General features: G+C 42.2%; 1 protein-coding gene and 1 pseudogene across 4 annotated transcripts in view; one reads left to right on the plus strand and one right to left on the minus strand.

The window, feature by feature from the left end:
- SPATA13 (spermatogenesis associated 13) overlaps positions 1-13,470 on the plus strand; it is a 77,407-nt gene that overhangs the window by 33,422 nt on the left and 30,515 nt on the right. For 3 of the 4 annotated variants that reach the window (XM_035114273.2, XM_035114278.2, XM_035114275.2), the window contains exon 2: positions 1,045-2,847. The exons of the other annotated variant lie outside the window; for it this stretch is intronic. In XM_035114273.2, coding sequence (XP_034970164.2) covers positions 1,207-2,847 — 1,641 coding nt within the window. In that variant the 5' untranslated portion in view covers positions 1,045-1,206. The remainder of the gene's footprint in view (positions 1-1,044; positions 2,848-13,470) is intronic. 4 annotated transcript variants of the gene reach the window in all.
- On the minus strand, positions 7,349-7,838 carry LOC132592012 (cytochrome c oxidase subunit 5B, mitochondrial-like; annotated as a pseudogene).

A 13,470-nucleotide genomic window follows, 5' to 3' on the forward strand; every position in this document is an offset into this window, starting at 1 on the left:
GTTATTTGAAAAATTGTTCCAACCCCTTTTAAAGCAGCTCTTTGTAAATATTTATGTTCAAGCATGTAAATTACCCTTTATGCAGTATGATCAGTTAAGCTGTGAATATGGGAATAGGGTAACAGGGAAAGATGGAATTGCAAGAGTTGTTAAAACATCTCCTGGGAGCCCACACTTAAACTCCCACTACTCCTACTGTGACAAGATTTAAATAAAAGAAAATAAAACTCCTACATAAGGAAAAGATGGACTTAACAAGGCAGGGATAAGTTTGAGGAGGAGGGTTCCAGGAATTTCCAGGTTACCTTATGAAGCGTGTACTAGATAATGCTTATGTGATGTATTTTTCTTCTAAGGGAGAAATTAAAAGTAGACGGAAAAACTTACTGGGTGTTTTGAATTTCCAGTAATCCACACAGAAGCTGAATTGGTTGTTTGTGTATGTAGGCTGAGGCATGTTTCATATTTTTCACTCTCTTTAATATTTATTAAGCTCTGAATTCTGAATGTGTTAGTTAAATTTATTTTATTATTTTAATTTTAGGATTCTTTATCTTATCCTTTCAACAAGTCTCAGTGGTCAGAGTCCCAAACATCTTTTTGGCGGGCACAGGTCCCTTCAGCAGGTGCTTTTGGGGAAATACCGCAAGGAGTGCTGTGGGGCAAAGATAGGAATCTTGAGAAATAGATCTTCTAGGAAAAACTGACTACAGAATTAGGCCCCATTGATACAGCAGCATGAAGGAAATCCAGTGGGAGCTTGAGCTGGATCCTGAGCCATGAAAAAATTACATTGATGGACCCTCTTTTGGCCCTTTGGATTCTTTCTAATATCAGTATCCCAAGCCTGCAGAGCAAATGTCCCCCTTATAATATAATAGATATAATTAATAACTCAGATAATGTTTGTGTACTTCTCAAAAAGTATTTCTCAATTCTACGAGAGAGCCTTGTTTAAGAAATCCTTGCATTTTACACAAAAGAATCCCTTTTTTTCTGTGGAGAAAAAAAATACTAAATGCTGGCTTTGTTTTCTTGGTGCAGGCAGTGCAGACTACTGGAGAACTAAATCCACACCACAGATGTGAAAACAACAACCCCAAAAGATGCACCACTGAAGAAAAGCTTTGGTTTGGTGAGAATGAAGGAGACAAGGTTTCGGATGTGAGATATAACCCCATATATCCTGATGCTTATACAGAAAATATGACAACATATCAGAATGGCTGTGGAAACGGCACCTCCGTTACCTGTATAGTGATGGATAATAAGGAATCGAAGCACTGCAATACCTCCTTAGGTCAGAGTGGTGACACAAGCCACAGCTATGAAAATGAAGGCCAGGATGATAAAGTCAGCCCTTCCAAACTCATGCACTTTTTCTCCACTCCTCGGAAAAGATCCGGCTCCAATGTGGAAAGGCCTCGTTCTCTGATAGTCATGGGGAACCCCTCAACATGGAATGCTCTGTCTTCCATTAGGAAAATAGGATCTTTCAAGAAGTTAAAATCCTCCGTTCTCCAAGGAATGCCAGCCAAGGACGACTCTGACACCTTAAATGGTAGCGTGTTGGAGAATAATATCAGAAAGCGTGTCCCAAACAATACGTTGGTGAGAGTTGAAACAAACAGGTATTCTTATTCAGGGCCACTACATGACTTGCCGAGCACAACAGATAATGCTTTTGCATCTGATCATTCCGACGGGGAGGAAGGCGACGATTCCTTCCTGAGGAACACTCACAGGTCACGCAGCATCAGGCGTGCCTATGGGATTGGCCGTATAAATTTATTAGACACTGATAAAATTCAGGGCCATCAGGACACTACCAGGACGGTATCCCCTGTCATACAGGAGGCCCAGATTTGCGAAATAGTAGTGAAAGATTCCGAAAGCAGCAAAGTCATCTACCGGAGGAGCAAAAGCACAGATAACCTGAACTTCCTGAAAAAGAGCTCATTCAAAAGGAAGTCGACCTCAAACCTCACCGACCTCAAAGTAGTGAACGAAAAGCAAACTCCACAGAGAACAACAAGTATTTCTTCAGCGGACTCTGACAAAGCCAGCAGGAACTCAGAGCGCCAGTCGAAACGCTGGAAGAGCCCAATCAGGGCGAAGGATTTCGACAGAGTTTTGAAACTTGTCAGCAACGTTGCTGATGTTGCGTTGAAGAAAGACAGTCCCAAGAACGAAATCCCATCCTCTAATGAGCCGAACCAGAGGACTAGATCAAACAGTCGGTTGCATGATGATTACTCACGTCGGGTTTCCAGCAACACTGAGAAAGACAGGCGGAGGTGTGCACCCCCCAGGAGCAGCCCAGACTCTACCGTTTCCGCATCGAGTGTCCAGAGTTCTGAGGATGACAATGCTGGAGCCAATACATTAACCCTCGAAGACAGCAGCCTCAGGATGTCGTCCTGTGACCTTCCAGATTCGGTGTCTTCGCCGCCTCCACTTCAGGACGCTGGGACAATCGCGAACGAAGTGTTTTACGAAGACTCTGATGAGCCAAGAAGTTCTCGCCAGTTTACATGCAGCAGCACTGAGCATCCTGCCACCCCTGCTAGACCCGTCATCCCCAAGCCTCAGAGCCCTTGTGCCGAAAACCTCGAGTGCAATATGGATCTCCGTTGTCCTGACAGGAACAGCACCTTGTCACTCAGCTCTGTGGGAAGCGAGGGAAGAGGGGATGGGCCTTCTGCCAAGCTAGGGAAGAGCCCTGTTTGCTTCCAGGATTCAGTGCAAGCTGTGTTCTTTGATGACACAAATGAAGACAGTGGCATCAGCAGCCACTCTCAGCTGAGTCTCAATTTAGCTGCGAGTGTTGATGAAAAGAAGGAGGAGGTAAGGAGGAAAGCAAGCCCTGGGCCTGTAAGGAAGGAGTAGTACTCCACTTCTGGGGTTAACTAAGTATTGACTACTACTCATGTAATGTCAGGTGGCTTAGATAACTTGTGTGTGTGTGTTTTAACCACTCTTGCAGTTATATTCTCTGCATATTTTACTCAGAAGTAAGTAAGTGTGCGAAGAAGTGTGTAAACAATTCCATTCCGAAGGTGAAACTGGAGTAGTTTGCCCTCCTGTGCACATTAATAAAGAAAGCCACGGAAGGGAAATGGCTTGTGTACATTTCCGAGGGCAGCGCTGTTGCAGTTTTCCACCTTGCCACCTTGTGACAGGATCAAGACCAAGCAGGGTCCAGCTAGGTGAGTCCATGGCTGGAGCCCTGACAAAAGACACTTAGTGTAAGCCACATGGTAGTGGCCGTGGTGCTGAACAGTTAAGGGACCTTGAAGTCGCTCCCAAACATGCTAAAATTATACAGAAGGCTTCATGATGACAGGAGCTGCATTCACAGATCTTAACAGTTTGTTGCAGTTTTACTGTGTTTGAATGGTGGTATGTGCTGGCACATTATTTAAATGCGCAGTTAGGGGCATATTTCAAAAAGAATCCATTTTTTTTACTGAGCTGTGTTTATAAAATGGCAGCTGTGGGTAACATATGATTCCAATAATTAAGAGTGATCCCATGGATTGATTTCCACTTTATTAACCATTTCAGGTGTATTCCTCATCTGTAATCCTGGTCTCAACAGCCCTGTTCTGTATAGCGCTTGAATGTCATAGCAGTCATTATTATAGTTGTTAAGATATGCACATAACATGCAGGCGTCTAGTCCTGTTGGTTTGGAGAGAATAACTTATAAGAAAGTTCAAAACTTATGGTGGGTCGGTCAGAATTTCGATACAGAAAGGATTTAAGTGTCCTGCAATAGAACATTGTTCCGTTTATTTTGTCCACCAATCCCTATCTCTCTTTTCATATGCTCATTGGTCTTTGACACTGTATACCAGGAGTGGCTAACCTGTCGCCATCCAGATGTTGGAATCTAACTCCCATCACCTCACCCAGCATGGCCAATAGGGATGATGGGAGTTGTAGCCCAACAACATCTGGAGGGCTAAAGGTATTCTCCCCCAACACCCACCCTGTTATATACTGGTACCATTCCTGGAATTTTGAAAGCATTTTAAAGAAGTAAATCTTGGGAGCAGAACTATGTTAAGTAAATACATCAGTGTGTTAAATTACCAGCGCATCCCAATAGCACAAATATACCTGTAATTGTGTGAGATATTGAGGCACAGAAGTGCTATATCTTTAGGAAAAGCTGAGAACAGAATTTGTGGAGCAGCAGGGAAGGAACCACTTCTATGTGGCTTTCTGCTGCACTCAGGTTCCATGCTTTTTCTTTATTTTGCTTCCTGTTTCTTAACTTGCAACATAACATCACTGCAATAGTGCAAGGAAGTTAATTAGGTAACACTCCTATATCTCTTTCTGGTGTAAATATAAAGCAGCTGTTGGTGTTCTGAAGGTCTATGTCAAACCTTTCCAGTGCATCTATGATACATACTTCACAATACAATTTAGGCTAAAACTTCCTATGAGTGAATGGAATGGTGTAAAAATAATGCAGAAATGTTGTGGCTCAGCAAGACTGACCTACTTGCTGTAAGTAGCAGTTAATAAAACCAAGGAGAGAGAGAGAGAGAGAGAGAGAGAGAGAGAGAGAGAGAGAGAGAGAGTTTCACTTTCTCAGGCTACTTCTATTTGCTTAATTTGTTATGTTGTAGTTTTGCATAACTTCATTAATTCTACAAATCACATTCCATTCTGTGGCCACTACTGTAGAATCTGAAAGGTGGTATTCAACTCAGCTTTACTCAAAGATGACACGCTGAAATTAATGAACATAACTAAATTAGGTCCATTAATTTCAATGTGTCTGCTGTGAGTAAAACTTACGTATTTTCCGGCATATAAGACGACTGGGCGTATAAGATGATCCCCGACTTTTGAGAAGATTTTCCTGGGTTAAAAAGTAGTCTTATACGCAGGAAAATACAGCAAGTCTAATACTGTACCACCCAATGTTTTCCATCGCTTAGGCTTCCTGTATTTTGTAATACTTACCTGTAACTGGTTAGATACTTTTATTCTTTTGGAACAACATGTATCTAAAATGTTATATTGCAGATGTGCGAAGGGAAGAGCCACCTCTAGCACGATAGCTGAATCATATGGTGACAGGCAAAGAGGAATAAAAACAGTCCATATTTCACCTCTTGCAAACAGCTCCACTGTGTGGAAGGATGAAAGAATGTCAGGGCTTCAGAATAGTTCTAGTTGTTAAGTACGGTAATAAAGCTTCAAAATGCACTGCAAATCCTACACAGATTCTGTCATTGAAATAAACTGTAGAGATGTGCATTAGAACATTTATGTGAAGAGAGCCAGTGTGGTGTGGAGCATTACTTGGGACACCAGGGTTACAAGTCCCCACTCAGCCATGAAGCCCAGCAGGCGATCTTGGGTTATGTCACTGCCTTTTAGCCTAACCTACGTAGCCCAGGGTTGTTGTAAAGATAAATAAGGAGAGAACTATGTACATACGTCACCTTGAGCTCCTTGAGGAAGCAAGGGAAATAAATGTGATAATAAAATGAATAAATAAAAACTAAGTATGTAAATACAGTCCCTTGGGCACAGGGGAGGCCCATGCATTAGGCAAGGTGAAGCCGTTTGCTTCAGGCTGTGGATCTGACCCTTTCCTCACAGCTGCATGGGTGCAATGGTGGGAGCAGGGAGGGAGACCTGGGAAGGAGGTTATCATGAGGGCAGCGGAAGGGCGTTTTGCTTGACATTGCACAGTGGTAGAATCATAGAATTATAGAGTTGGAAGGTACCCCAAGGGTCATCTTGTCCAACCCCCTGCAATGCAGGAATCTCAGTTTGCACCCAGTAGGTCCAAATTTCAGTCCCTGGCATTACAACCACAAAAAGGATAGCAAGTAGCAGGGTCAGGATTGGGCTCTGTACAAGACTTGGCTAGCAAATAAAGTAGATAGAAATGCACTTCACATCCATCCATCCCCACCCCACCCCAAAATGCTTTGCTGTGACCCAGAACCTGCTCTGTACCAAATATTTGGGTTGTAAGTCTTTGCATCATTACTGATATGGTTGCTTAATTGGCTGGAAGAGAGTTTGCATGTTCTGCCTTCCTGAGAGCTACTGTAGTAACGTCTGAATGAAAGCTTGTAAGTCTTGTCTCCTGATTCTGAAGCAAAGTACCTATGTCGGCACAGGAAAACACAGAAGGCTTGAGTTGCAGCCTTTTGAGGCTGCTGGATTATTATGCAGTTATCATACTTGGTGAACGTGTGAAGTCATGCTTTGAAACGGATAGGAAAACCAAGATAAATGAAAACAACACTGCACCTTTTCTTCCATGTACTGTACCAGGGCCCTTCGAAACAGTCTGTTTGTGTTCTCAACCTGCCATCTAGTGGTGAGATACTTTAAAGCAGAACTTGCCATGCATATTTGACAGGTTTGGTTTTCAGTTCGGAGTTTTATCAGCCATCCTGAAAACTCCCTTAGATATGCGCAACATCATGCTTTGCTTTTGTAATTTGAGACTCCAGTGCAGAATTTTGAAACTCCCCATAACTTGATACGAAGCATCTGGAGTAGCTGCTCAGGTTTTATTTTTGTCTAAAATCCTCCTGGATGAGTCGCATTTATGTAGTTCTCAGAATTACAGCCAAAGATTGGAGAAATAATTTTAGTTCCTTCCCTCCTTTTGCTGCTTCCTCATTGGTGAAATCTAGATGGAAGAGTCATTGAGAGCTTTATCCCAATGTGTCTGCTTCCATTTGAAAGCTGTCCAAGTTAGCGGCTATTGCTATATTGTCTGGAAGCAAATTCCATCATTTGATTGTGTGCTATGTGAAGAAGTACTTCATATTGTTTGTCTTGAACCCCCCACCATACAGTTTCATTGGATGAATCTGGGGTCTGGTATTTAGGGGGCAGAATTCATGGTTATCAGTTCAGAGAGTGACAATCCAACTTCATTCTGTTCTCCTTTCATGGGTTGCAGGATTGCAAGCTCGCAACATCAGCAGCAAAAAATCCAGGTACTATTGTGATATGGTAGCAAGAACATAACCTTCCTTATGGCCACCATGCTTCTGTTTTTTTATCACCCCACAATTGGGTGTTTATGTCTACAAAAAGAGAAGTAAAAATTTACACAGGAAACGTTTACCTTTCTAGAATGTAATTTGTAAATGAATGTGTAACTGGCTAGGACTTTGTCCTAAAAGGTACAATATGCATAGTTAAAATAAAATAAATAATAGAATAGGTCTTGAATCTTCCTATTTCATTTTGAGAATTTCAAATAGCGTATTGGCTTATTTGGGTTTATTATTTTGTTTTCTTTTTTCTTTTTCCCCACACAGTGAGTCAAAGACTTTATTAGATTTCAAGGAATGTGATACGTCATGACATAAACAGCTACGTAGCTCAGCTCTGTATCCAGAAATCATAAATGGAGAGCTCAGCAAAGCTGTGAAGCCAAATCAGGGCAACTGGTAGCCAACCAACTTGTAATGGGCTCCACAGGAGGGGCAGCGCTGGGGATTTCCCTTGTGTAGCTACAACCAGATCACAGTGCTGTTGTCCTCTTCACAGATGCAGCCCACAAGCCTCTTGTCTGTAATTGAAGGGACTACGTTGGGGGTCTTCCTTTGTCCCAGCATATCGTTTGGCTGGTAGCATGTTGTAAGGATCCAGCCCCTTCTCTAAAGCTTTCATGGTTTTCCTCTCCATTCCTGTAGCCTGCTCTTCATCACTGGGGATACCTCTAGCCCCCATGGAGCGGGCGGCCCCCATCAGGTGCTGCAGCCCCCGACTAGGGAACTCCGGCCCGCGCTGAGGCTTCGCAGGGCACCACACACCCGCAGTAACCTTGATGCCATGGCAACCCTCCATTTATTTTGGTTTCTGAACCACTAGAAAACCCAACAGTTATGTTTTCCAGAAAGTTGCCCCTGTGTTTCCAGGAGATGGAAAATCTCCGCCCCCTGCCCCAATTGTCATGCTTATGAACTTATGAAACATAACGTATTTCTATAACTGCTATACTATTCCTGTTCCCGTTACTATGCTGTTACATGATGTGGACAATTGTATCTTTTTTAGACCGATCATACGTTTTGAACAATACAGTGGTACCTCACAAGACGAATGCTTCGCGCAACGAAAAACTCGCAAGACGAAAGCGTTTTGCAATCTTTTTGTTGACTCGCAAGACGAATTTTTCTATGGCCGTACTTCACAAGACTAATTGTTTTGCATTTTTTTTGCTTTGCTTTGTTTACATTGGAAAATCGCAAGAGGAAATTTTCGCAATACAAAACGTCTCGCGGAACGAATTAATTTCATCTTGCGAGGCACCACTGTATGTAGTTGGCATACCCGTGTGAGCACTTAACACTACTGTAAGCAACAGTCTAAAAACTAAAAACCATATCCATATAGAAATAAAATGACTGATTTCAAAAAGGGTTTCATATCCCGCAGTACCTGTTCTCAAGATTGCAACCTTAGATTATGTTGGCTGGGGGTGGGGGTGGGGAAACAGCTTTGAATATTTTAGTAAAGTGGGAAAGATTTCAACAGCGATCATCAAATAATTTGCCTGCTATCCAAAAAGCCTTTTTAAAGGCATAATAAGCAACTGTTCTCATAGCAACAACTTGAGATTGGGAGGCAAGGCCACTGCTGCAACTTGGGTTAGGAATCATTCTATCAATTCTTTGTTCTCATCAAACTGAAATGAAACATTAAAGGCATTGATGTAATAACGGAGTTCCAGTCTCAGGAGATTAGAGAAGTATCCAAAGCAAAGGAGGGTGGGAAACCTTCTTTGGGCCATTAATGATAGCATTGTTCTTTTCTCACAAACTGCCTTTGCCAGCTTGGATGTTAAGAACTTTGCATTCCTTGGCACAGCTGTCAACCAAGAAACGACAACGAAATGGGCATGGGAACTGGATTGAGTGCGAGCTGAAAAGGGAAGTGGTCAGTGACAAGCTAATTTGAGCAGGAGAACCCAGAGAAGTAGCCAATAAAGGGAGATGATGATATGGGAAGTCATAAGAAGAGCAGAGCCCTGAAATTGGAAAAGACCAAAGACCCATCTAGTCCAGCACTCTGTTCCCACAGTGGCCAACCAGATGCTTGTGGGAAGCCCACAAGCAGGACCTGAGCTCTTCCCCACCTGCAGCTAGTATCCCAAAGCATAAAAGTCCTGTTTTGGAAGAGCCTATAGAGGCCATGTGCAGGTAATTTGGACCTAGCCTGGGACTTAGCCTTTTCTAAGAATGCAGAATATGTTGACACATTGCTGTGCCGTGAAAGACGCTGGTGGATGTGATCCTGGCTTTAAGAAGAAAATCACCTAAAGGACTCTGATGACCACCTAGACGCAGTCAGATGGAGAAGAGGCCACTTACGTCCTGGTGTATAACAATGAAACACTTTTAATTCCGCTCAATACCAGCAGCAAGAATTTAGCATTAATAGTTTGGAGGCAGAAGTTGGAGCCGAGTGGATTTGGCCACAAAAACTTGTCAAGGTAATGGCCACAAGATGTCAGTTGACTATTTTCCCTAATAAGATTTAAGGGTCCTGGTGGGGTTGAATTGCTTAAGATAAGGATGATGGGTCTGTATCTTAGAAATAATATCTTTGATGTATGTCAGGGTAGGCTATACCTGCAAAACATTGTTCTTGTCTTGACCAGCTACAGGCACAGAATTAGCAATGGTATTCTGTTTCATCATAGCAGGTAGTGCATAACTGGAATTAAGCAAGTGTTCATTGATTTGTTCTTCCTAGTTACTTAGGCAAGCAGAATTTTGGCAGTTATATAAAATCTCAAGCAGGTGGAGCAGACTTTGGCTCCATAGGGAGAGTGCTATTTTCTTGCTACCTGATTCTCATCTCTTTCTATGTGTATATTAGCTCTACAGCAGGTGGACAATGGGTTGGGGAGATGCATGGATAATTTTGTTCTTTCACTTCAGGTGTGAAAATATCCTAAGCTTGGCACTGGGAAGGTGGGTGGGAGCCAGTTTGCTTTGATCATAGGCTGTGGTTCTATAGAGTTATTTTCAGGTTATGCATAATTGCATATACATTCAATCTTAATTTCTTTATTTAAAAAAAATTCATTTCCAAATATCCTACCTCTTGCTGTTCTTTTTCTCTACCTTTGGACCCTTTCAGCAGGAATTTCCTTTTAAAATGAAGCTCTGTGTAAGTTGCCGGTTCTTTTTGCACAATGGAGGGAAGTATATGCGAAAGGTTAGGCAATCTAGCATTGAGGGACGTGTTTCATTTTCCAATTTGCTTTTGTACACATATGAATGGTACACATTAGAACTCTGCATGTACACTGAGTATTCCTTTCTCTCTCTCTTGTGGGTAGGTATTAAAAGGAAAGCGGTATTTTAAGTTTTCTTGCGCAATTTTTTGGTGATGGTCTTAAGTGACTTCTGAGAAGTTAGAAAGCCAGCTGTGGGCAGACTGCATCCTGTCACTTCACATCTATTATCTTTCAGTTCTTCAGGACTTTCAAACTTTTAACTCTTTGCAGGATCTTTGGATCACACATCTATACCTGTCACTCCCTTGTTCAGCACTCGGGATTGGTTGACTCAACACATGTTTACTGCTAAATGCCTGCAGCAACTGGCAATGGCATTGCCACAGATAGAACTCTCTCAGATCATGCAAAAGGTCCATTTTTAAATCCCTGGCATCTCCACGTAAAAGTATCTCAGGTGGCAATACCCTCAGAATGCTGTTGCCAGGTGGAGTATACTAGTAGCCACTGGTAGCTTTATCCTCCATGACAGTCTTTCTCAACCTTGGGTCCCCATCATTCCTAGCTAGCAGAGACCCGTGGTCAAGGGTGATGGGAATTGTAGTCCAACATCTTATCTTAACCTGTGGCCTCCAGATGTGCTGGGCTCCCAACTCCCTTTAGCTGTCAACCCAGGGTGTGGCAGCTGTGAAAGGCAAAACCCATGCTAGGGATCGTTAGGAAAGGAATTGAAAATAAAACTAACAGTAATCAAAATACCAACATCTGTGGTGTGACTGCATTTGGAATGCTGTGTGCGGTTCTGGGTGGCTCACTTCATAAAGCTATTGTAGAGTTGGGAAAAGGTTGAGAATATGGTAACCAAAGTGATCGAGGGAATCGTATCAACTCCCCGATGAGGAATGGTCGCACCATTTGGAGCTTTTTATTCTAGAGAAAAGGCAAATGAGGGGGTGACATGATAGCATTTTATAAAATTATGAATGGACATGGAGAAAATGGATGGGGGGGAACTGAATGAAGAAATTGCCTGCTGGAGGAAGCGCTTTTGTGAGGGGCCCCTTGAAAGGAGATGTGGCATGTTCTCTGATTCTACATTTTGGCTGGCAAAGAAAGTTGAGTGGGTCTTTAATCTCTTATAAAGAGAGGTGGTAGAATTCAGGTCTGTGTGAGAGTCATGCTGTATGCCCTGTAAGTCTGCTTCTATGGCTGCAAATTTGGGAGGAAAGGTGGATAAGCTTTTAGTAGTGATTGAAATGCACTTTGCACATGCTCTCAGACAATTCCTCTCCTATATTGTAGGACTTTGGTGGCAAATGTATCTTATAGGCCTTTTTGTCAGGGGAGCCTTAGCACAAATGGAGTCCTAGCCAATGTACACTTTCTTCTTTTGAAAAAAACCAACATGCGTGAATAAGTATCTTGTGATTCCCAGTGAGTGGCATTCAGAGACATACCACCTCCAACAGTGGTAGTAGAACACAACCATTGTGGCTGGCAGCTGTTGAGAGTGGCTTGCCTGAGACCACCTAGTGAGTTCATGGCAGAGGCAAAATTCAGACAGGGGGTTCCCTTATTTCTTAACTCAGTTTTGTAGCCACTGAGTTACAGAACCCTTGTGCTGTCCAGATTTGGGCTACAGTTTCTATCAGCACCAGCCAGCATGGCAATGGGACTTGTAGTCCAACAATATCTGAAGGGCACAGGATTCCATGTCCCAGCACTAAGCAATATACAAATGTTTCTAAGTAAACTACAGAAATCAAAGAAAGTTGGATTTCTGTGCAGCCAACTCAAAACAAGCTGTTCTCTACTTCTGTGATTTGGGCAGAGTAGGCAGGTCATAATCTCTTCTGATTGTTCACCAAGTTTTATTGCTTAAGACAGGGCAATAATAAATAGCACACAAAAAGAGGACATGTGACGTGTCCTTTCCCTGGTTTTAAGGTAGAAGGTCATGGAAATGAACACTTTGCCTGGCTAAGCTATGCTGCGAGTTGTGCTTGTCTTTCCGGCTCATTTCTGAAATTAAATGGGAATGACAGAAGAATGACTTTAGTCAACTCTTTGATGTCCCAGTGTGTGTGCGGGGGGGCTCTTATGTCTGTGTCCAATGAGAAAGTAAGTTGATTGTTTCGTATATGATTTTCCTGCCTGGGTATATAATTCTAATGGCAAGCCCTTAACTGGTGTGAAGCAATGTGCAAATCTGTTTAAATTCAGTAGGTTACTCTGATTTTAGACAGCAATATGGATTTATATGATAACAATTTTGAGTTTGAGTGACTTCTTTATGAAATGAAATAAAGATGGTACAAGAGATTCACCAGTCAGCTTTTCACTATCTTGAATGATTTAACACTCTGGAATGAAGGACTTACGTCTGAGTAATCATGCTTGCCTGCAGTTTTGTGCACACTTACCTGAGAGTAAACCGTATTGAACATAGGCTTGCTTCTATGTAAACATGCACAGGCTTAGGCAGCGTATAGCATATGTTTACTCAGAAGTACGTCCCACTGTATTCAGTAGGGCTTACTCTTTTGTAAGTGTGCTTATGATTGCAGCTTTGGTAGTTGTGATTTAAAAAAACACACCTTTAGTTGCTATCTGTGAGGCTACTCACTGTCACTGTTTACTGTATTGTTTAGTGCAGAGTGTTTCACTTTGTTTCTGATCTTCTAAATATTTATGCCACTCTTTCCTAACCAGATGTTTTTGGACTATGCCTGTCACCTTCAGTCAGCATGGCCAGTTGGAAGGGATGATGGAAATTGTAGTTCGAAAAATTTGGAGAGCCTCAGGTTGGGCGAGGCCGATTTAGTCCATGAAAATATTGTTGATGGAATATATGGCATAATAAGATGCTATGGGGAGGTGCAGGAAGCTCAGGTGATTGACCAAAATTAATTCTTTTCCCATTACGGTTTGTGTAGAATCTTAATTTAAAACTCATTTCAACACAGAATGGGAGCTGTGGATCATTGATAGGGCTCCCACATTTTAGGTTCAAATATATTTAAACCTGCTAGTTTACTCAGTCTTCCAATCCCAGCATGTTGCAAGTCAAAAATAAGACAAAGTGAATTAAGCCAGAATTTAACAAATCTTTCTAGCATACCAATATCAGGGCTACAAAGTAGGGAGATTGTTGTTCATCACAGAGGTTGTAAGATGTCACACCTTGCAGAAATGGATAGTTCATAAGCATATAAAGA

Source organism: Zootoca vivipara, chromosome 4 (genome assembly GCF_963506605.1).
Source record: "Zootoca vivipara chromosome 4, rZooViv1.1, whole genome shotgun sequence".
Classification (NCBI taxonomy): domain Eukaryota; kingdom Metazoa; phylum Chordata; class Lepidosauria; order Squamata; family Lacertidae; genus Zootoca; species Zootoca vivipara.